Raw genomic sequence first — 25,960 nt, 5'->3', positions numbered from 1 at the left:
CGGTTCTAGGAAAACATTCTCCAAACCTGGCCGTAAACGCAAGGTAAGGACACTGGAAGCCATGAAATGAGTAAGAGAGCGAATTCTTTCTATCGAAATCAATTTGGACGTAAGATGACCTGAGGAACTGAAAATTTTGCGGTCAACCATGAAAAATATTTTGAAAGATGATTTTCCATTGATTCCATACAGAAAACAACGTGTACACATGGTTTGGCTAAAAAGCAGAAGGATGCATGAGTTCAAAGATGGCTGCAGCCGTTCAAATGACACGGTGATTGTGAAATTCTGTTTTCGTGCGAAAAAATGTTTCTGCTACACGATCACCATAACCAACGAAACGATCCGATATATGCAGCACATCTTTCAGATATTACTCGGTACAAACTTCCAGAATATTTCACTACAAGAATGCACCATGCTGCTTCCAACAAGATTCTGTACCGTCTCACCAGGCGAAAGCTACACTGGCTTTGTGTGAGGACAATATTCCGGATTTAATTTCATCGAAAGAGTAGTCTGCCACTTTGCCTGAGTTGAATCCTCTCGACTTCTATGCATTGGGTTGCATGCTAGGCAAGCTATGGAGCACCAAAGAATTAACTGTGGATACTTTCAAGTAACGTTTGGAGATGGGTTGGAATGGGATGGGATGGTAATTAAAGCAAAGAGAGAAAGATTTGAATTGAAATAATTTAAGAGAAATGTTATGAATATATTTTATATGAAATATACTCAAAATTACGATTTAAACAAGCGTCTTATTTTTGTGATCATTTAGTTTACTGACAGTGTCACTACTCCCCTTGTACAGAGTTATTAGACATTTTTAGTTTTCGGTTCTGTTTGCCTTAAATTAGCTCTAGTACAAAAAGTATGCTAGCAAGCTCAATTCTGTGGCTTTCATTGTAAATTGTCCTCAAACCTCCTACTTCATGAAGTTTAGTAACTTTTCAGAAACAAAAAAGCTTTGAAATAAGAGTGTTTTGAGGTGTTTTCATCAAATTTCTCCTAAAAAGCGTAATAAAGTTGATTGCTTTTATCTACCATTTCAAAGCCCTGGTACTGTTGTACTATTTGTTTTTTGACCTGAAATGCCTATCTCTTTTAGTTTCGTTGCAATTTTATTTTAAACGAATCGTGTTGGATGTTTAATTAGTATCTGAAAACTGAACGAATTCATACACATACACTCTTAAACCACTGACGAACTGACATGACACTTAGAAGAAAATCCTTTTAAAACCATCGTCCTGCACATTTTGCTTGCACACTAGCACCCTCTGTTATGCATGTTGTGGAGTAGCTTGCATTTGCAGGGTCTTATGCTGTAGGGTTTTGTACATTTGAATGGTTTTATACTGAAAACTCAAAGCAGCCCATGCCATGTTGCGAAACATACTTTTTTGAAAAAATGAGTGGTTTTTATTGGACGATGGAATTATCGCGAGTGTCTCGTCTGTTTGTCTGTGCTTAAACGGTTCTACCTGTAAATAGGTCGGATTTGGCTAAAACTTGGTTGAAACTACTCAAAGTGCCCTTTAAGTGTACAAACTCAAATTTTGGGTAAAAAAATCAACCAATTTTGGCTACTTGTTACCAATAATTGAATTATTCTTTGTGAAAAATAACGCACTTTTAAGTTCCTACTACAAATTTTTTGGTTAAAAACTACTCAAAATCTGAGTTTGTACACTTTAAGAACATTTTGAGTAGTTTTAACCAAGTTTTAGCTAAATCCAACCAATTTACGGGTAAACTCATTTAAGAGTGTAGATCACTGCGTGCGACGAACACAATCTGATATGTGAGGAACAACAAAACTGATTTTTCGTGTCTGAAACCAAGGATGGTTCGATCACTTTGACTCAATTTTGATTCATTTGACAGTACCGTCTCAGCCGAGCAAAATTTGGTAAAGTAATATATGGGACATTTGTAGAACTAGTTATTATATACAATTTCGCTGAATCAAGTTTTGCTGTGTCTTTTGTATGTACGGTTCTACAATGCTAGTGCCTGTTCAGTAACTAAATGAACGTTCATTTAGTCACTCAAGAGCTACTAGCATTGTAGCGGCACACTATGGGGCAGAACCCGAAAATGCTCGGACAAAACCTCAAAATTTTTATTTGAGATATTCTTTCAAACTTAATATTCTACGTATAGTAGACACATAATCTTTAAGAAATATACATAAATTGTTTTAATAAGTAGTTTTTCAATAGGCATTAAAGAAGGTGAAACACAGTGTAACAAAATTTTGGAAAATGAAAAAATAAATATCATTTAATCTTTTAGTATCTGGCTACCATGCTGCTTAAAATTCTATACTTTTAAAGGACAATTCACATTAAAGGGATTATAAACTAATAGTTTAGGTGATGTTAAGACAGATTTTTTCCTAGTAGGCTTTGTTCTGACGAAGTGTTTTAGAACAAAATATTTGTTATTTTTGTCAATTTTTAATAGTGTGTAGAAAAAGATTTCCACAGATTTCTGCTCTGACACTACCATAAAATCAACATTCAGGGTGTTAACTAGTAATAAGCAAAAAATTAGCTGCTACTAGTTGCGATGTTCGGAGATATTAAAGTTTTCCGAATGCATTTTTTCCGGCATTTTAGGCTACAAATTAGTAAATGCGCGCGCCAGTGCGAAGTTCATTCCTGCTGTACGTTAAATAGTCATGCTTGTGTATGTAAGACATAGCATTATTATCATTATGAGATACATCGGAGTCGATAACGCGAATTCAGGACATTGTAAAGGCGATTACTTTACAGCTTTTTCCCAATTAGCTCTGTTTCAAGTTAAACTGGCAGTAGAATATGTTCGGTTGGACTTTCAGCTCGATTGAACTAGCCTCCATTTTGTTTATTTAGAGTCGAACATGTTGATACGTGTTTGCAGGATAAACAGATTGTTATACTCTGTCAGTTACTCGTTATTTTTTGTGCTTTCTGCCAGGATTTGGCTGAGACCGATGACAGCCTATCTCGCCACTCGTATCCTTTTGCTGTGTATGGCCAAACTTATGAATTAAAAAATTTGTATGAATGCACTAAAGCAGATAGTTGGGTAAGTTAACCTATAGTAAACCCTCTACCTGTAATGGTCCCTCGGATAAAATTTCGGTATTTATTAGCTTATACTTCTTATTTCTGAGGATATATGACATGAAACAGAACGTACTAGACATAGTACACATTTGAGTTAATAAAATTTTAGCTGCATTTCATTATTAATGCTTTAAAATTGACGTTTTCAACAAGTGGGTCCATTATATACAATGCAAAAAATGTCGCCATTACCGGACTCTCTCCATGCAAAATACACTAAAATTCCTATAATGGACCCGGTCGTTATTCTATTGTAAACCATAAGGGTCCATAAAAGGAAAATGGACATTCCAATCTGTTTTAAAAAAATCCGTAAAATATAGAGATTTGGAGCAGAAATTGATATATTTAGGCTTAATCGAAAGTTACTAATATTGTAAGTGCCATAGGCTGGGGGTTTAGCGTAACGAGTTCAAAATAATGTATGGAAAGGTCCACAAATGGTTGATTTACCCTATACCAGAATAATAATACTAACTTACTCTTGATATACAGATTGTGATAATTTGTATAGGAGGTCGTCAGACTACCAATTTCGACTACATACTTTTTTTTTTTTTTTTTTTTTTGAGTGGTTTTAACCCAAAGGGTCATTCACCACTTGACTACATACTTAAAAAAATGTGTTTGAGTATTTAAAATATTTATAACTTGATTCCCGTAAGTCCTACAATTTTGATATGCTCAGTAACTTTACATAACTTTACAGGACAAACAACTTTTCTGAAGACACAATATTTCTAAGGTCAGTATTTAAAAAGTTAGATCTCAACGCCATCTATATGAATAAAAATACAACTACTTAAAATTTACAGAAAGATGCGAAATTTTATAACAAACAATGTTGCTGAAGACAATAAAGCTCTACGAAGCATATGAAAGAAGTTATGAGGTTTTGTCCGAGCGCCGGGTCAATCTACCCCACTGTGCGGCATAAATACAAAAGATACAGCAAAACTTTATTCAGCAATATTGTAGACAATAATTTGTTTTACAAATAGCGCATACATCACTTTGTCAAATTTTGCTCGACTGAGGCGGTACTCTCAAATGAATCAAAGTGATCGAACCATCCTTGTCTGAAACACTAAAGTTGTGCAAAACTGTTATAAGAAGCATTCATTAATTTTAATGTGCCGATTTAATTTAATTTAACCCGATTAAATAATTGATTTTCTGTAACAAGATATAACATTACATGAAAATTGTAAACCTTGCTACCGATAATTAATTGTTTCATTTAGATAATGCCAATGTACACCTAATTTGATGAATGTTTTTCCATACATTTTCCATGTATTAGTCTTTACGCTGTTTTAGCTATCATCAGTTAGTGTGATGAAAAAAGTTTTGTTAAACATTCAAGGTTTTATCGAAAAAGCTCGACTGACGTAACTCTACGTCAACCACACAGTCGTGTCTGGACCAAAAATCCTTCTGATTTTTATCACTAAAATGCTACAGTTTAAAAAATGTAACTTTTAAGAAATTATTTGTACTTTTTTATTGATTCATGATACGCGAAAATATGTCAATCCTATATCCATAGTATTTAAGTAGGTAAATTATCCAGATAAATTTCTGCCAAAAAAAGTTTGGTGAGATAAGAATCTCAAAAGTTTGTACCATACAGAAAAGTTATGTAATGACAACGAAATACGGCTCAAGTGCATAGCATTGAGTCGTTTTAAATGAATAAAATAGTGATTGAATTGAGTAGTAGTTTTAGCTGGAGTTTCCAAGCAGTAAAATGTTGAACCATGTCTTATTGTTTCCGTATACAATTGTTATCAAACTACATTAGCGCAGTGGTTTGAATTTCGCGTATGAAAATTTAGTGACCAAAAAATAAGGTGCGGTGAAGGTGAATAACTGTGAGAAAAGAGTTCAGTAAAATGCGAGCAATCCACTAATGTGTCAACAGTCGCCCTGCTGTAAACTTTCTTTCTAATTTTTTCTACTATTTGTTATTATAGTATCCGAGTCGGATATCTCTGCGTAGGAATAAAAACCATAACACTATCGAGTGTGATGGTGTGAAAACAGAATACCACCAGAATACCAAGCATGGTTTGAACTTGGTTCGGTTGGCATTGTTGGCGTTACAAAAACAAAACATAAAATTATTTTGCAAATAGTATTGAGAAAGACGAAGCCTTACAATTGTACTACTTTCGTATTATTTTAACAGGTATTTCGCCTCCAACTTGCAGACGTGGTCAGTGCATGTTACAAAAGACGTATCTTTCAAAATTATAAATAAATAGTAAAATTGACTAGAAAAATTTCATCTTTCTCAATTTACGAATTCTATTAGTACGCTCAGCTAAGGAACATCATCATCGTCATTATTCATCATTCAATATTATCAATACGTGCAGCTACATGTTTACCAGCTGTTGTGCAAAAACCATAGAGTCGATTGAACAATACTCTAAGCTGGGTTAACATGTAATGAATAAACAAATTGAGAGAGTGGTACAAAACTGGATATTAGATTTCCAGTTGGTAAACTGCGCGGTGGTGTAATTGGAAATGCACTCGACCGGCAATCGTGATCATAACAGAGATGTGTGCTTAAGTCTCATCTACCCAGTCAATTCTTTTTCACAATCTATCATATCATATTTTTCCAGTTCAATCAACTTTTTCTTTTCACCATAACGCAACACCATTTGTTGTTGCCGTAACAATACAATGAAGTTATAAAAACCTCATTACAACATAGTCGTACTATGAAGTGCAATGTGCCCATAACATGAGTAACATTTGCTGCACAGGTTATTAACGTGCAATCATAAATTAATATACATTTTTCTTCGAGAAAAATTTTGTGTAATGTTTTTTCTGTTAATTTACCAACTATGTCAAGCAAACCACGATCAAGTTTTGATAAGAGGGTAACTATCTCAAATAACTAATTAAACACAACCATAATAACGTTGAACATTCTTGTTATGAAAAAGTATAAGACTTTGCATGATTTGTGTGTTCACTCAAATAACCGCACGTACTCATACATACACACACATAACTGGCTCGTATCCACTGTCATTGTTGAGTTGTTATTATTGAGACATGAACGACAAAAAATTTGAGAAAAAGACACTGTTTTTGCTGATTTAGATTCTACAGACATTTCTGCATATTTTGATACTAATTTTGTATTAAAAGATGTGGCTTTTCGGCCGCAGGTTTCTTACGAAAACTTTATTTTACGTTTCCGGCTGACGTTTCGAAGGCCTATGCGTTCATCCTCGGAGCAACTATTGTTATAAACTAATTTTGTAATGGTTCGATCACGGGAAGTGGTTGAAAAGCGATCATTCACATGAGTATTTCAGTGCCATACGGAACAAACTCGTTATAATAAAACTCCGCTCCTCTAAAAACGCGATTTTGAAACTTATGTACCTCTTTCTTGGAAACTAAGGCCATTGCAAATTATTTTTAAAGTTGTTGTCTCCCCGCCCTTCAAAATTGGCTTTAAAAATCGGGGGGCAGAAAAAAAATTGTTAAGATTGAGTGAATTTTTTTGGTACAAAATCAATTATCTATCGGTTTACAGAACTCGAAAAAAGAGTGTAAGGAGTGTTAACGCTTCTAGCACGAAACAAAAGTGGAAGTAGAAGTAAATGTAATTTCCGAAAATCGGCAGAAAAAATTCTTTCGATTTTGACTCTATTTTGGAAGGTTTTTGCATGGAAAACAATAATGTATACATGAAAAGCAAGAATAGATTCGGGTTTCACGATTAGACTTTTAGTAAAAATTCCTAAGAATCTCTTTTTTTTGCGTGATTAAAAAAATCTTTTCGTTTTTTTCGCCGCCCCCCCTTCAGTTGTCCAGCATCGGAAGGACAAAAACTTATCTTAAACTCAAAAAATATTTGTAATGGCCTAATTAACGTTTTGGAACAACTTTTTTTTTGCTTTTTTGGAGGACGTTTGGAAAACACTTTTATAACTTTTGAGCTTTATAAACGAAACACAATAGATCAAAATAATGGTCGCAGTGGTGCTAGTATTCCAAAAAAAACGAAACAAAGCTTGCTACTATTTTCTCTGGTTGTGTTTCATGTACAAATCTCACAAGTTATAAAAATCTTCTCCAAACTTCTGCCTGTAAAACAAAAACAAGTTTCTTCCAATACGTTGATTAGTTTCTGAGAATCATGTTTTTACAGGAGCGGCGTTTAATTGCGTGGAGTCTCTTCCATCATGCATACCGCCCAGTTAGCTTTGAGGTACGATGTTGGTCTAACAAGCCAGTCGTCGCCGTCGTATGTTCGAATCTCGGCTAGGCGATGCTGCTAGATAAAGTCAGTAGGCTTGTTGCACTAGCCCCGTAATTGTCCTGTACTCTAACAGCCGGCTGCGAAGTCTGTCGATAAGGAAGGGTAATGTCTAAAGACGGTTATGCCCAAGGCTTTGCATTCCTGCATTGGAATACTTACGTGTACGTTTTATGTTTTTCTACTTCCCGTGGTTGGATCATTACAAAATTAGTACCAAAGTGCGGTGATTTGTAGTAGATTGGTATCAAAATTAGTAAATTAGTAGAAAAGTCGGTCGAATCAAAATTTGAAATTAAACACTAATGATCTTGTTGAACAGTTTTTGTTGTTCATGTCCCCTAAGTAGATTGTTTCAATCACTGCGACACATACAAGAACACACAAACCAAAAGTTTTTTTTACATCTCATATGTAAAATATATGTTAGAATCGGATAATGTTAAGTTAGTGTACGGTAAATTCGACCAAATGGACGTAGAACAAAGACTGCTTACAATTGGGGTTATTTTCAAATACCGTCGTAATTTTCAACACGCCTAATTAAGCACAGATTTAAATCATGATAGAAAATAATGTTCCTTTAAAACTGTTCACTTTATAATAACGTTTGAGCTGACCTATTTGTACCTATGTGTGAACCTAACGATTTTGCTGGTATAAGTTGTCAGTTGTGATATAGATATAGAGGTATATATTTTTTCGAATATTTAGTATCATTTTTCCTGATTTTTTCAGCGAAATAAAATTAAAAAACATTTTTTTTCGGGAAGTATAATATATAATAATACGAAAAACTAAACACGGTTGAGACATAAAGAAATGAAAAATGGTGTGCATGTGTAGGTGAGCGAATGTGCGTTTGTCATATTAGAATACTGTGAAACGGAGTGCAGATAAGGTGCAAAAACACTTAATCTTTCTTGTGCAATATTTTTTTTTCTTGGTGCTGAATAAGTGGGTGCAGTAATACTTAATTATCTGGTGCGAGTAAAAATACACGTATTCACAAAAATCAAAAAAAGTACTGTTGAGAGGTGTTTTTCTTTTGGTGTATCATTTACTTGGGACAAAAAATGCATGCAAAAAAGTTTGTGTGCCAAAAAACGTGGGTGCCCGGGCAAGAGAAAACCCATAAACAAGGGTGAAAACGAAACAAATAACTGAAACACGTCGTGATACAATCGGTATGCAAAAAAGTAGAAACAGTTCCTTTTATCAAAACATTTGGTGCGCTCTTACGATGAAAAATAGTGTGCAGTCACATCAAAAAAATATTTTACTGGTGCAAAATGTACACAATTCTATGCATTTTTTTTTGGGTATAATGGGTTATCAAAAACTGGTGTGGTAACTTTTGCAATAATGTAATATATACGCTTCTGCAACGTTGACACAGCGATAATGAAAACTTGGATACAGGTGCAGTATACGGTTAAAATGGGTGCTTTTCTTGTCAACAATAGCGAACGTGTTTTGCGTCGAAAGGATTTACCGTTTGATACGAAATATTTGCAACTGTTGCGCGAAATGATGCCGAAAAAAAGAGATATGATTCGTTTCATTAATTGAGCATACAAAAAGAGACACTATGTGAGAGGAAGAGAGAAAGAGAAAAGTAAAACGTTGGTTTTATTTTCACTACAGCTACGATACATCAAAAATCAAAAAAATCAGTGGCTGTCCGTCCGGGGCGCGATATGCAAATTGTAGCTATGAATATAAAGGGGTTATTTATTTAATTTCAATTCTCAGTCGAAACAAAAAGTTGCTTTTCCACGATGTTTCTCTCCCCCTTCGTCGGATGTAACCGCCGCCGAGCTCCAAATCCGGTCGAACGGATCCGTGTTTTCATTCTGTGCGATTTTTAATTTAATCCCGAATACGATTGGCTAGAGCCAGGTTACATTTACAAATAGCGCTCGAATTTCATTATGTATGGTGTGCTCCTCTTCGGGAGTTCCGTTGCATTTCCGGTCAATCGCACCTTCGACAGCAGCAGCGTTTCATACGGACGGACGTGCGGAATGACGCGGTGTCGAGTGTTTGTTTGCAGATGCTATTATGTTTATATTTTCTCGTTGATTAATATTTCTTTAAATTTATTATTTACTGGACGGTCGCGTTCGATAAAAAAATATGGCTTTGCCAATTAAGCGTCGAATAACTTGGGATTGAAGATGATCGCAGCCGAAAACGAGTGAAGTACTTCAATTAATTTGCAGCATGTATGAACCTTCGAATCGGAAATCCTGTATGAAATGGGTGTTGTTATAAGCATTGAACATTGCATATTTATCTTTAGTTGATTAATATTTAATTAATATTATGTGTTTTTTTTTCAATTTACATATTTATTGTGTTTAGCTTGTGTTAGTCAATCTAACTGGATGGTTAAATTTTTATGTTTATTTCATTCAGGTTTATTTATATTTTGTTTTATTTATTGCCCTCGGATGCAAAATTTGTTTAATAGTATGATTTCGAAGTGGCCTGTCGATTGATTAACAATATAGCATGGAGTAACTATTCATCCATATTTGGAAATTGTACTGAATGGCTAGAAGAATGCCATACAAATGGTATTGAAAAATAGAAAAGAGTTCCCCGTAAATAAGAGCCAAAAACACATGTTAAACACCCTGTGAGCACAAAATGTACAGGTACTAACATGTCTAGAGATTTCAAGGCCGCGTATGATTTAGTGGAGAGCTACGAGCTCGTTATGCTGTGAACCATTTCACGAAATTTGGGGAAAATTTGACGGTGTTATAATTGTTTCCCCTCAAATAGTCGATTTCACTTCAGATTGCGATCCATTTCACACATCCATCTGTCAAGGATCGTTATTTGACTCTCGAGTGTATGTGCCAAGGTGAAGAAGAAAACTTACTTCTCCAGTATAAAAACTGCTGGTGTTTTCTGTTCACATGTATATGTGTACTCTCTTTGTTTAGAATAACCATGCTTCAGAGCAGGGTTAGAAGCCAATGTTCATATAAATGTCTCAAATATCTATTAATGTTAAATTTTCTTTGGACCATGAAATGTACATTTTTTGTAGGCCAGGAGTTTTTTGCGTAGGTAATTATTTGATTTTCCTCCAAGTAACAAAAAATAATTTCAAGAACTGCTTTATTACACAACAAATCAACCTACTCAACAACCCACGTGTAATTTTTATCTCCAACAGGCCCACTGGTCGGCGATCCTCATCAATTGGAATCTTCCCGCGAACAATAGTCTGAAAATCGTATCACCGAAATTACATTAATTATTCAACTTCTGGAGCGAGAAAAAAACGACCAGCGCAAACGCGCGAATTCCCCCGTGACGGTCGGCCTAGTAGTCTGGCACTCTTTAGCGCTTCGGATTACGCTATCATCAATTTTGGCATCCAAATTATCATCCTGGAAAGCAAATAGTAGGTTGGTAGGTAGGTAGACCTATACATAAGTACAACAACACGGTCGTACGGTCGGAAAACTGCGCTCCGAAATAGATCCGTCTCACGTAAAGGCGTGACAGAAAGCAATGAGCAGACAATCCGGCCGGAGAGATGAGTGGGAACAAAATTCCAAAGCCATTAAATCCTTCCTCATTAAAATCGTTTTCACAAAACGGTAAAATGCGTGTACCTTTGTCATCGTGGCCGGGGTTTGTTGGTATTGTCGTTTTTGTGTAGTTTTTTTATGATTTGGAAAATTCAGAATGATTTACCACTCCGTGCAACGTTTGTAGAAAGAACGTGGTAACGGGACGAAATGCTTATTTTTTTTCAAGTGTCAACAATCTAATGCACCTAGTTTCACTTGCTATATACGAAAAATATGAGCCAATGTGTTGAATGGCACATTTGGGATGCTTAATTTACAACATCGTCCGCTCGAATGTTAAAGAGATAGTACAGAACGTGTCACAAACGACAAATTTGTACCCAATGAAGTACATTGCGGGCCCGAGCAATATCATTCCGGGTCCCAGCAACAGACACTAACCAGCACCGTAAGCAATGGGAACAATTCTTAATGCCCGAAACGAGCGGATGCCGGTATGGGTATTAACATCAGGTAGTACAATGAATTCGGAATTTTTATTGTCAGTCCTGTCGCAAAAAGTAATTTGTTTTTAGAGCGAAAGCTTGATTCATTATCTTCCAACCGGAACGCTATCCCCAGCTCGGCTTGTGGATGATCCACAAAGGGATTTACCGAGTTGATACGAGAGTGGCGAAGATTAGACACCGGAAATAAGGGTGTTTCACTCGTATAGTTTGAAGTGAAAAAGGAAAGTCCTGCCCAACCTAAAAACCCATCAGCGTCAGGCAAACTCGGGCGACAGGCCTCTGCCGCTGCCGCTCTGCTAGGGTAATGAGAATCTTAATTTTATTTGCCGCTTTGCCGTCGGCGTTGATGGCCGCTTGCCAGGCTTCTGGCCTGGATGGATGGATGGTTGGTTGGACGGATGGATGGATGGTTAGGAATGATTCGAATTAAACGACCGAATGGTCCAAAATCTCACGATGAAGAATGCCACTTTGCTGACGTGGAACTAATTCCGGGAATGTGAGATTTGATTAAAGCTAAAGAATTGAATTCGTTTCATTTTATACCCAGGTAAAGTGTGTCGATTGCGAGCTAGATTTTATGACGCCTAGGGTGTTGCGGAGGAACTGTTTTCTTTTTTCTTTGTAAATGGGCCATAAAAGCCTAACTTATAATCATTTCATTTTCATCATTTCAAAGCTAATGCTGGCATAAATTTTTTTAATTTAATTTTGATGTTTAACACTTCGTAATGAAGGATTTATGACAGTTTGAGTGATAATTGTAATAGATCTACAACAGAGCAGGAAATGCTTTGAGCTTCAAGCGACAGCTATCACAGCAATAAAAGATTTTTTTTCTGTGAAAACTATTAATAAAATTTTTAACATATTTTCACCGGTTAGTTGATCAAACGAACCTTTTATTTCAGCGATTGTATTTGCACTTGGTAGTTATTCTTACATTCTCATCACCTACTTTTTTTACGGCCACGATATGAGAAACTTTTATAAAACGATCGACGTAATCATGAGCTGAACCGTGTCAACTCCTGTTATGTGCAACGACGGGGTAAGGACCTGATTACCCAGAGATTCCAAAATGGGCAGGCGTTGCATGAAACATTTCGATATGCTGTTGAGTAGCGAAGAATACAAAGTTGTCGATAAAAATACGCCAGAAATTGAGGATGCTGGATAGGCGATGGATCTGCCTACTTTGCACGAGGAAAAGAAATAGCGAGAAAGTTAAAAAATAACAAAGCAGCTGAAAAGAACAGCGCTCCATCCGAACTATTAAAATCATGGGGAAACCAACTGTAAATTCAGTGGGTCACCTGGCCAGAAGAGGAATTACTGGCGTCCTGGTCTCATATTCCGGATCCACAAGAAGGTCCATCGACTCTACTTCCTAGTTATAGCCCTCCTCAATTCGGCACGCAAAATTCTCTCCTGCATATCTTTCCACAGACTGAGACCATTTCAGAAATCCTTTGTTGGCGAATACCAATTTGGTTTTCAAGAGGGATGTTCCATAATGGACCAAATGTTCACTTTGTGACTCGATAAATTTCGAGTGTACGATTCAGTAAAGCGAAAAAAAGTTATAGCGGGTTATGATTGAACACTGCTTTTCAACGAAACTGATAGAGCCGTATTTGCCATTCTGGATGTAATGATATCGCACTCGCTTTAGACGTCAGATGGTTTGAAGCAAGGTGACGGACTGTCGAAGCGACTGAAGCGATACCATTATTATAAAGTCTACGTGCATTACGTGCTACAAGGTACTCTCCCAACTTTTATGTGGTCGATTATCACCATTTGCAAAGGAGTTCGAAGGGCAATATCAACCGGGATTCATGGGTGCCCGTGCCACCACGGATCAGGTTTCCGTGCTTCGGCAAGTGTTGCAGATATGTCGCGAATACAACATGCCCATGCATCATTTATTCATCGACTTCAAATCGGCGTATGATACGATCGATCGAGATCAGCTATGGCAGATTATGCACTACTATGGATTTCCGGATAAACTAACGCGATTGGTCAAGGATGGATCGAGTAATGTGTGTTGTTCGAGTATCAGGGGCACTCTCGAGTCCCTTTGAATCTCCAAGAGGGTTACGGCAAGGTGATGGGTTTTCATGTTTGCTGTTCAACATAGCTTTGGATGGTATGATAAGAAGAGCGGGGATAGACACGAGTGGCACGATATTCACGAAGTCCGTCCAGTTTCTAGGTTTCGCTGACGACGTTGACATCATTACACTTTGAGAGGTACATTGGAGCGATAGCAAAACATGACAAAATACATGACAGGAAGAGGTTCTAGAGAAGTGAATGCTGACCTCCCTCCCCGGATTCATTTAGACGGTGATGAAATCGAGGTGGTAGAAGAATTCGTGTATCTGGGCTCACTGGTTACCGCAGACAACGACACCAGCAGAGAAATACAAAGACGCATTATGGCAGGAAATCGTGCCTACTTTGAACTCCGTAGGACGCTGCAATCGAACAAAATTCGCCACCGCACGAAGTTAACAATCTACAAGACGCTAATTAGAGCGGTAGTCCTTTACGGCCATGAAGCATGGACTATGCTCGTGGAGGACCAACGCGCCCTTAGCGTTTTCGAACGGAAGGTGTTGCGCTCCATCTATGGTGGAGTGCAGACGGAAGACGGAACGTGGAGGAGGCGAACGAACCATGAATTGCATCAGCTGCTTAGGGAACCACCCATCGCTCACACCGCGAAAATCGGTCGCCTGCGTTGGGCTGGGCACGTCGTGAGGAAGTCGGACGACAGCCTGGTTAAAAAAGTTCTCAATAATGATCCGACTGGAACGAGATGGCGGGACGCGCAGCGAGCAAGATGGATCGATCAAGTGGAAGGCGACCTGCGGATCCTACGCAGACTACGTGGCTGGTGAATTGCGGCCATGGATCGAGTGGAATGGAGACGACTTCTTCGTACAGCAGAGGAAACTACGGCCTGGTGCTGATTAAGTTAAGTTACGTGCATTACGAAGGCTCCCATGATTTTGTATAGGATATCGAAATCACCGGCGTTATACGTAGAGCAGTGGTAGAAGCTTTCACGCCTCCTAAGAAAGAAACTGTAAGAATTGGAGTTGTCATAAACTCTGCTAAAACGAAGTTCATGGTGGCTGGTAGGGAGTGCAGAAGTCCCTTCGGATATTGGTGCTGTAGTGGATAGATGGAGATACTTTGGACATGATCATTTCTTTAACCTGGAAAACAGGCAGAAAGCGACTGTCCGTCGGCAACTCGCAATCTGCAGGACGCTGATGACATTCTATGCACACCAAGCATGAACGAAGCAGAAGAGCGACTGACGAGTGTAAGATCCTGTGATCAATTCTGGGTGGTAAACTGTTAGGTAAAATCAAGTGGAGCAGGCGAATAAAGATGTGGATATTGCCAAACAACTGAAACACATTATGCAATAATGGGGCGGTCACGTTACGAGAATACCGAATGAACGACAAGCGTAGATAATATTTAACAGGGAACTCGAATGAGGCTGAGTTCGAGGCAGATCGCGCAACCGTTTAATGTGGGTTATCGACAAGAATGCTTACGTAGTGAGCGTTCACGGGGATTGGAGTTCCAGATTAAATACCGTAGGTGCGACTGCAGTATATTGCTTCGACGACGAAGAGTTACTTCATTATTTCCGCATGAAGAAAAGTACTATGACCGTATTTTAATGGATAACGTGTATGCTTTAAAAATGCTTATGCTTTGATTTCAGCGAATTTTCATACGATTAGCCTACAACCTGGTGATAAATTCACTTATGCATCCACAATCGTAGCAACCCTGTTGTGTATAGGATAAATTGGCAGCGCTTACCTAAAATTAAAAAAGAAAACTAATCCAAAAACTTCAGTTGACAGCGCTGTTGATATGCAGTAGATATGGCAAAACCAATCAAGCAACTACGCTCGGCGCTTTGTTCATTCTGCCAGCAGCAATCCGGAGCAAATAAGTTGAACTGAGTTGAGGCACTTTGTGTTTGCTGGATATATGCCAATCTGGCGTTTAGAACAATCTCTCTCCTCTGGAGAAAAGCGAGAGTGTCGAATAGTTCCGGTTGCCCGACGCCCCGCGCGGTTATAACGGTACTAAAAACTGCCAAGGAATACCGAGAGCAAGGTGACCTCGTCGTTCCGTGCCTTGGGCCGACCGGAGTAACCGGCTAAACGGTAAAGAAGTAGGGACCTGGCCAAAATGAACATTTTTATGTGGATGCGTTAGTCGAGTGGTAAACTGGGCGACTGAAGGTATTGGTGAAAAACATTTTTCTGGAAAAGTACCGTAGTCATCGTAGTCATAATGGATGTCGAGACCTACGCTGGACGGCAGGTTTCGTATTCTACTAAGACGCTCCAAACTGGCAACAACTGGCAGAGGAACTCTCACTAAGGAGGTAAACGATGAGGTTAAATATATCTTCCACACCAAGTTCTAGGAGAACGTCCTTCTGTGGCTGACGATCAGTGAGCTACTGTTACTATGAGGTCTTGATCTTCAGAATGAACGAAATCCCGAATTGATGAAAGAACTGTACCACGCAAAAGAAGCACGGAAGTTTTGCAAAATTATTAACAGCTCTCGTTAAGGGTTTGTATTGACGCGTGTCTCAATACAATAATACAATTGACTCAATACAATAATGGACGAAGGTGGTATGGCGATAGATGCTGACTGCATCTGCAGAGGATGACCGTTTTCGGTCCCCAATCTTCAGGGAGTTGAGGTGGAGATTGAACAACTGATAATCAAGAAAGTCGCTATTACCGACCAATTAGGTGCGAAGCTACAAAAATATGGTGGAGACAGAAGCACTGGTTAGAGCACTTTCACCGGATAATTGCCAAGATTCGTGATCCAACGCGTTTACGGGAGCCGTAGATGGAAGTTATTGTGTGTCCAATCAACATAAAAGGCGGCGAGTTGGATTTCTGCAATTACCATGCGACCATACTGTTGAGATTCGCCTACAAGGTATTCAGCTTACGGCACAATCGATCGAGATCAGTTATGACAGATTACGCACGAAGACAAATTTCCGGATAAAACAATGTCAATAATGCCGTTACCTTGATATAACGATAAACCGTGGCGACGGGCAACCTATGGTAAGTTGATGGCCTGCTTTCGTTCCTGTTGTTTAACATCGTTTTAGAAGTTGTGATTGGAAGAGCGGAAGAGTTCAGTTTAACGACTTCCTCAATGATATTTACATCAAGACATTCAACTTTACTTTGACATGATGAAACGTATATCAGACTGTAGGCTAAGGCCAGTAGAGTAGGTCTTGTCATCAATAGCATCGAAGACAAAATACATGTGAGAACGAGGCTACAAGGAAACAAGAATTGGCCTTCTAGCAAGCATTCGGATTGAACTTATCAAAAGTGAAGTGCTAGACAAGTTCGTGTATTAAGGAGGAATACAAAGAAGCATTATGGCAGGAGATCGTGCTTGCTTTGGTTCAGTAAAATTCGTCGCATCACGTGGATAGTCTTCTACGGTGAAGATTCTTGGGTTATGATTGCGAAGGAGTTTTACACCATCGGTGTCTTTGAACGGAAGATGTTGAGGACCATCTACGGTGTAGTGCAAATGAATGGCGAAATGTGGAGAAAGCGAGCAAACCATGAATAGCACCACCTGCTGAGAGAACCGTCCATCGTTCATATCAGCTGCGGTGGACTGGCATATCGTCAGGATGGTCCGACGACTAACCTGACAGGAATAAGGTAAAGTGTACGATGCGGGCAAGATCGATCCATCAAGCGAAAGCCGACTGGCGGATCCTATACAGTCTTGGCGGTGAACAACCATGAACTGAGTTGAATGGAGACGACTTCGGTGTACAGCATGGGTCACTGGGTTCTTCTTCCGATTAAGAGTATAAATACAAAAGTTTCCGAGCTTTGGGGAAAACTGGTATACCTGGAGCGTTGAAAAATCTAATCAACCTTAAAGCAGTCTCCTTAAAACATCACATACTGGCGATGCCGTTGTTGGAAACTTTTTGAAGAATAAAGTCAGAATAAAGCCTTGATCGGTTTTTGTTGCATTCCATGTGAAACCTTAATTTTGCTTAAAATTGTATTTCTTCAGATCCTTGGATTTGAGCCAGAGATCGCCTGGAGTCAGTAGAACTACTTGTAGAATTTGTGGAGGTGTTAACTTCTTGTTGACTATAATGCAGGACGTTTGTGCCGCAGAACATCACAAATTCGACGCAAGATATCACTTTAGTACTGTAACCCAGCTGGTAGGCACATTCACTGTGGCAGTGATTTCGTCCCTTCGGCATACTGGCGACTTACCGGAGCGTGTTTTTAAACCAACTATTCTGCCTTTTGTCTGTCGCACGACATCGGACAGACGCAAGCAAAAGGTTGACTGCTGTCGGATGACATCCGACCGACAATTCTTACCAAGTACCAAAGGTTCAAGCTCAACTCATTCGATTTGATTCAAATGCATCATAGTTCTTAAAAAATAATAAGAAGCACAATAAGTACTACCTATTTATTGTCGAGTTTTTCGACGATTTGCACATAATTCATGCACTACAAGATGATGATTTTCATAGTGTTTCTTTGAGTCTATGAAGCTTAGATAGATAAGAATTTAGCATCTTCGAGGGTTAATCAACTTTCGTCAGCAGTTTCCGATCAGCAGATATCCGCATATCAGCCGTGTAGAAAGTGGGTTCCCAAAAATCTTGTCTTGATCTTATCAAGCTGGTAGACAGCGGATAACACGCGGACTGGAAGCGGAATGGCGGACAAGGAACCATTAATGATAATATTTCGAGGTAGACCTTGAAATTGGAGGCTGTGCGATGAAATTAAAAATTCCGACGAAACTAGTTATGCTGATTCGTGCGACGCTGGACGGATCCAAATCATGCGTTGAAATAGCGGGTGAGACCTCAGCTGCTTTTGAGCTTTTGGACAGAAGCAAGGGGATGCACTGTCTAACCTGCTATTCAACATTGCCTTGGAAGGTGCATTACGAAGGCAAACGTGGAAAGGAATGGAACTATCATCACGAAATCTCACATGCTTCTTGGTTTTGCGGATGACGTCGATATCATCGGAATCAACTGTAGAGCAGTGGAAGAGGCCTTCAGGCCTTTTAAAAGGGAAGCGTCGAGATTGGGACTTACCATTAACACCGCCAAAACGTTGGGGACGTAGAGGACGTTGGAGCCCAAATGGTGTTGGAGCCGAGGTGGAGTTAGATGGGGAACGATATGAAGTAGTGGAAGAATTTCTATACCTTGGTACACTCGTTACGTAGCCAGCTAAAGTCCCGTAGTTTCCAAATTCGCACAAAACTAGCGCTCTATAGAACACTACTTTTCCCGGTGGCCCTTTATGGACACGAATCATGGACGCTAAAGGAAGCTGATCGGCGAGTGCTTGGGGTTTTTGAGTGCAAAATTCTATACTTGGATATATACTTGGTGGCAAAATGGAAAATGGAGTGTGACGCAGACGCATGAATCACGAGCTGTATTAAGTATACAAATGTGCTGATATAGTGAAGATAGTGCAATGTGGCAGGCTGCGGTGGGCTGGACACGCGACCAGAATGCCCGACGAAATAGCAGCCAAAACTATTTTCAGCAGAGAACCAGGACGAGGTCGTAGACTCCAAGCCAGACCCCGCACCCGACGGGTGTGTGCTGTCGAAGACGTTGCACGTTCAGCTGGTGTTCGTGGGGATTAGAGAACGGCAGCCCAGGACCGACGGTACTGGAGGACCATAATTCGTTCGGCGCAGGATCGGTAACGGACCGTTGCCACTAAAGTAATGTAAAGTAAGTAAGCCATGAAATTAAAACTGGATTTTTTCATCATAAATGTGTTTTTATGGAAACTTTCTTTGAAAGGTCTCTTAGTCTTGGAAAAAAGTTTTATGTGATAGAGAAAACGAAGACTATTGATTTGAAAATATATTGCATTCAATTGTATAAAATTATACATGAAAAAAATTATCTCAAAGGATCATAGTTTAGTTCTTGTTATGATATTGTTTGATGTAACGAAAGTATTAGTTAATTATTTTTAAGGCTGGTGATGTAATTAGACGGTTTTCGTTATTATTTTATTAAGTTGTTGACAGTTAATTTTTAATATTTAAACATTGGGATTAGGATACCAACGATGATTTGAAGATTCAATAAAAAACAATTTTATTACAACATGCTGTAAACAACCCCAACACACTCTTTCTGTATTGATTTCAAAAATGCCTCAACTCGTGTATACACTCGTGCGGCAAGTGACAACCGGGCATTTGGTAGATTAGATTAATTTACAGGAAACGCAAACTACATCGCTCGGAAAAATGTTATTTCATTGATACTGGCGGACAGCAGCAAATGGGCAATAAATTCTTCATTCGTTTTCGGTGAACGCGAGTCATAGAGCGAACACAGTTCCATAATTCATGCACATGTACGTCACGCCAACCGTACGAACATACACGGTGTGTGCACCAACGAGGGGTACACGGTGGAGAAGCAACTTTCAGCTGAGTATTACTATATAAATATATGCATATTTCAGCGGAGATGGAAAGGGGACAAAAGAGCATATGAACATGTAGGACATCAAAAAATTATTTGTCCTGGTAGGCGGTTGTCGGCTGGTAGTCACGGTTTGGCTCAACCGTGTGCTGTTTTGCAGTGCATGCAATTTATTTTTGTATTTTTTATTTTTCAACTGGTAAAGTAACTCTTGAATGTGAGAGTGCAGGAAAAAAAATCGCCCAGTTTCTCGAACCGAACGAAACTGCACGCTTAATTATGGGCTCTCTTGTTTTGCCTTTTATGCGAAACAAATGCCGAATTTGTAAACCGTGACTACCCGCCGCCGCCTGAGGAGCTTTTGTGCGGTCCGGTTCGAAAGCTACCGCAGCCGTAGCTTCCGTGGGACAACGACGCGCGGTTGCGGCCAAACAACATGGCTGCGGTTTTTCGCCTGGCCTTTTTTCCGAAACATAAAAGAGCTGGTTATGAATACAATCTAGAATGTTGCTGCACTACACATCAACATATTGCTGCTATCGGCACCGTGTTATTTTTTTTTCGATGTTGTTGTTGTTGTTGTTGTTGCTGCTATAGCTGCTGTTGTTGCATCGTTGACGTGAGAGAGTGAAATTAAATATGCAAAATTCGAGACAGAAAACATTCCTGGTTGGCATAAAGAATGTTGATAGTAGCAAAATGGGTACAAATTGTACAAAATACAAAAAAGTTAAGTCCTTTTGGAGGCAGCTATTCAAAATTCAAAAATTGGTTAGTTCCTTGCTGCTATTGTGGTTAAAAATATTACGTTTTTAGTAATACAAAAATAGGTAAAATGTTTCTTTTTGATTAAAAACCTTCAAAATACAAAAACGGTTAGTAATCTGTAATTAGCAAAAAAATCCTCAGTTCGGTTAGTAAGTTATGTTAGTGGCGCCGGTGATTTTGTAAGTGTGTTTCCATGAATGGTTCGAGAGGTGTAGATTTGAGAGGTTGAGTTAGTAGTGGCGATTAGGTGTTTCTGTATTCTGGAGGAACCGCGTTGTGGTGCCGCTGTGTTTTTAGTTTTTTGTTGGAAGGGTTGGTGTTGGTGTGTGTCGAAACCAAAAAACTTCCAATTGCTAAAGGGGAGATCAGTGCAATACATACCGTCTTCGTGGGTTCTAACAGTGACCGGGTAGGAGCGGGGCCCGTCGCCAACGGTGGTCCCGGCGAGCACCCAGATCTTGTATTCGGTCCAGCGTTTCAGCTCGTCCAGCACGAGACTGGTGGAATTGAGGGTGGTTACCGTTGCCTCGCCGTCGGAGCGGCCATCCTCGACGAAAAACACTTTATAGTACACAATGGCCCCGTTCGAGCGCTCCACCGGAGGCGGCAACCAGGACACGTTGATCGTCGTCGGACTGGTGGCTTCAACAGTTATATTACGTGGTGGTGCACCAGGTACTACGATTTTTCAATTTGGGTCGAATTATTTTCGGTAGGTTTCGGTTTTTTTGTTGTTGTTTTGTTTTTGGGATTTGAATATTTTGATTTGATGGTATCATATTCGAACGGAAAATCACGCATGAAAATAAAGCGGTAAGAAAAAAAGAACCAAAATCAAACAAATTAGAACTGGAAATAAAACGCACAAAACTAATTATAAAAAGCGGTACTTATTGAACTACATAAAATTAAACGAATAAAGAACTTGTTTTTTTATATTTACGTAGAGTCAAAGCCAGAAAAGTTGTTTAATTAACAAATGAAACGACCGAACCTTTCAGGTGGAACGATGCAACATTTTTGTTTGATTTAGGCACAAACCAAAGTAATGTTTCATTTGAACAATCTGTCACCATCCAGATGCAGATGCATTGTGAAATAATTGATTACATTTCCATTCAAATACGAAATGAAAGCACAAAGTATCAGACAATGCCGAAATGTCCGATAAGGATCTTAGATAATGAGTATCGAAAAGACGAATCATAACCACGTAAATTGATTGAAATAGATTCCATGATATGACCCACAAAAAGGACAGCGGGTTGGATGTTTGATATAAGCACCCTCCTTTATTTGGCACGTGATTCCTTCTGTGCTTGTTAGTTTTTGTCGTGATAACTTCCCAGGTAGATTAGCATATCGATTATTATGTATCATTGCATGGTGCTGTAAGATGATAGCAGTCGTTTTTATTGCTCTTGCCAGTTTGAGAGATTATGTCGTGTACTGGTGTGATGTTTATATGTGTGTTTATATGTTCTTTTGAATGCTTTTTCAATGTTTGATCGTGCAAAGTAGAAAAATGATCATGCATTGCTTGCATATTATTCATTCTGTGGGAACAGAGACGCACTGAGAAGTAATGGAGGAAAATTTTTGAATCTGCAGATTTCAATTGTAGGGTATGTTGCTGCTTCGTCGTTATTGCCTATTCCCGTCCTATCCAACACAAATTATTAAAAATATCAGCATTTTTATGACATGCAAAACTAGTTATTTCCTAATATTTTAGTTTGTTTTCTATCATACGCGATCAATCAAAGTGAACTGAGATCTATTTAAATGCTTTTTATCATTAAAGAACTTCTACCAGCCAAATTTTCTACGTTTTTTCGTGTGACGAAGAAGAAAATGTCGACTAATTGTTTTAATTTCCGTCATTCATAAATGAATATAACTCATGCAAGGCATTGTCGTTATTCTATAGCCAGGAAAACTTGCCTGACCTGCAGAAATTTTGCAGAATAACATTTGTCATGCCGTCCTACACATATACATGTGCGTTAGCTTCGTAAACATTGTTGTGATTTTTAGTTCGGACGATGAAAAATTTTGATAGACGGATTTTAAAATGGTACGACGAATTTAAGAAATAAAGTCAGTTGCGTAATTTCAATAATATGCTTTAATAGTCGCTTTTCAGTGATTTCAAAGTTCACGGATCGCAAGGTAAGTGTGTTTTAGTCAAATCAGCACAAGAACTTTTGGAATATTCATTAAATCCATCTAACAAATGATGAAAATTAGAATGGCTTTACTTACTACGACGGGAATTAGAAATAAACCCTAAATTGTATTCTGTCTCAGACGGAAGACAAACATCTGTTTAAAAATTGCCCACTTTTAAAGGCAGACCTACGTCTCCCAGCACGGCAGGTAGTCTTTTCAAAAAATTTAAAATGTGAGCGCCATGAAAGTTGTTAGGGTTTGAGCGCTAATAACTCAGCGAATTGCTGATCGATTTTCTACATTTTTGCACCAATCAATTGGAAAAACTTCTACGCATCCACATGAAGCTATTGATTTTTATCACAGACAGCAGAGACGTTGTCAAATGTTACATCTGAACCACTTTAAACATCGTGTTAACATAGGACTACGCAAAGTTGGTTTCTATATAATTTAGCTTGCTTATTCAAATTAATGGCAATTTTACTCAAGAAAATTAAAAAATTTATTTGTATTTCGTAAATATAATAGAGTACATAGATAGAAACATATCAAAACATTTGAAACCAAACATTTCAGGGCACTTCTCTAATACAGAGATCCATTTGGTCTAGATTTAATCGTCGTAAGGAATCTTCGACCTGTTGGGACAAGGAGATTTAGTCACTTTTCTGGTGTATTTCCCAAGCACAGACACCAAATTCTCTCTTAAATGAAATCGAAATTACAGTAAACAGATGATGTATTTGAAGTAACAATAAAAGTTTGATTTCACTCTTATCATGGTTTATATGATAAACACCATTAACCATAAACCATTATAAGAGTATAATGAAACTCAAAATGTTATTTGGGATAATTCCCTAGTAGCACAGTTGTAACAAACCGGTTATGGCAACCGATTTATGACTAATTTCAGTCATAAATGAGTTGCTGCAACTAAAAGTGCCAAATATGTGCGGCTAGGGTTGCTACATCTATTGTGAATTGATCGATCGGATCCAAACTATCACAGTCCATCCGTAATTGGCAGAGCTATTAGCGTTCAAAATCTTTCATATTTTCGTGACGCTGACTAGAATCTAAATTATGAAATGACACCCCGCGACTGTGTAGTCCTGCATCAAAAAGTTGTTGTAATATTTGAAGTCATTCTCTCCAGGATATTTCAACTTCCCAAGCAAAGCCGATAGCTTTCGACCGGACGGATAGCTCTTGGCGGATTTTCCAAACATCCTACTGTATTGACTTTCTCTGAGTAACTAATGACTTATTTTCGCTGACAGTGTACAGTAATTCCCCCAATAAGGACGCTAATAGGGACCGCGTTAATGGAAACCGTGTTAATGGAGTCTACGTAGCATACGGGAATTGACTTAATTGGTTCCAACATGGATTAACTCGTGATCTTGACCGTATAGAACTTTGGTGTATTCGACAAAGTTGTTCAGCAGATCGAGGGCTTTTCGTTGGATTGTAGTATTTCGGAGTTGCCTCACTACGTGGCGCTAGCGTGATATGCTTAGACAGGCTGTATCTTTCGCTGCTGACTATCTCGAAAGTTGTGGTCTTCGGGAAGGTTGCTCAAATGACTGTCACCCTTAAGACGGTATGGAAAATAATGCAGAATTGACTCAACTGACGGCGCTAGTGTATTTGAGATTTTTCGTGTTTGCCATAACTCATGATTTTGGTAATGTACAAGAAGTTGCTTTCTTCGGTAAGGTTGTTTAAGTGACAGTGGTTACTTAACTAGTTGGAAAATTAGCTGATATTTTGCTCGTTATTTAACACAATGGTGGTCGCTTACAAAAATTCTCTGCAAAATGCAACGTTGGCAGTCGATGAAATTCCTTAGAATTTTTTCACTCCTCGCATTTAACTTGCAACGGAAATGAAAAATATACCGCAAAACGAGAAAGCTGAATTACTAAAAGTAACATTACGTATGCCGTTGACTTCACATTATTAATGCTGTGTAACATAAATGCCTATTAACTTGTTGTAAGTTTCGATTAAAAAAAATAGTGATAAAAATGAAAATATAATTGTTCATGAATCATTAACAATGTTTAGAAAGTAGCTGGAAATGTGTTAACGTGACTGAGACTATTTGAATAAGTGAGTTGGAGGGATTTTCCTGGCCATTTAAGACGTAGCATTAATAGTTGGAGGATTAGCACGATGGATTTTTTTGCAGGCAGTAAATTTTGCTAGAGAATGAAATTGAGCGTCGAGCGTTCAGCATCGCAAGACACAACCTGAATAAGAACACTACATATATGCGCCGAGTTTTGCGCTATTTTCCATACCCACTTGAAGATGTCAGTCATTTGTGTAACCTTCTCGAAGACCGCAACTTTTTAGATAGTCAGCAGCGTAAGATACAGCTTGTCCAAGCATAGCGCATATACATTAGCGCCACGTAGTGAGTCGGTTCTGAGCTATTTTTCATGCCATCTTGAAGGTGGTAGTCATTTGAGTAACCTTCCCGAAGACCGCAACTTTCTAGATAGTCAGCAGCGCAAGATACAGCCTGTCTAGGCATATCACTAGGCTGGTTTTATTGTAAATTTATGAAAATGTACGCCATAGAAATGATTACGAGTTTGCTGCTCGCCCAGGAAACGTTGAAGGAGATTTCCAAGGTGGTTGGATGTCATTAGACCACAGTCTATCACAGTAGAAACTCGTTACAGGATATTCCTTAGCAGCGGACGCTAGAAAGTGACGATCCGCGGTTTTCACGTACGTCAAACGTGAACATGTCGGTTCGTGCAAAGATTGCTCGCAACCAAGGGAAGTTTTCCGTAAGGATACTTGCCACGGAAGCCAAAATTTTTGAAAAATCCGTGCGAGTGGTCATCAAACAACACTTGCATGCATATTTCAAAGCAAAGCTAGAGTGAGACGCAACTTAATTACGAGGTAGGTAAAGGAACTACGAGTGACTCGTTTGAAGAGATTGCTTC

At 38.7% G+C, this 25,960-nt stretch overlaps 1 protein-coding gene across 2 annotated transcripts in view; it reads right to left on the bottom strand.

Annotated features, from left to right (window-relative positions):
- Positions 1–25,960, bottom strand: part of LOC128744064 (tyrosine-protein phosphatase Lar) — a 366,801-nt gene that overhangs the window by 69,590 nt on the left and 271,251 nt on the right. For both annotated transcript variants that reach the window (XM_053840822.1, XM_053840823.1), the window contains one exon: positions 21,198–21,494. In XM_053840822.1, coding sequence (XP_053696797.1) covers positions 21,198–21,494 — 297 coding nt within the window. The remainder of the gene's footprint in view (positions 1–21,197; positions 21,495–25,960) is intronic.

The sequence above is a fragment of the Sabethes cyaneus genome, chromosome 3 (genome assembly GCF_943734655.1).
Source record: "Sabethes cyaneus chromosome 3, idSabCyanKW18_F2, whole genome shotgun sequence".
Classification (NCBI taxonomy): Eukaryota; Metazoa; Arthropoda; class Insecta; order Diptera; family Culicidae; genus Sabethes; species Sabethes cyaneus.
Note: the sequence above shows the minus strand (reverse complement) of the source record. Positions and strands in the feature narration are given on the sequence as shown.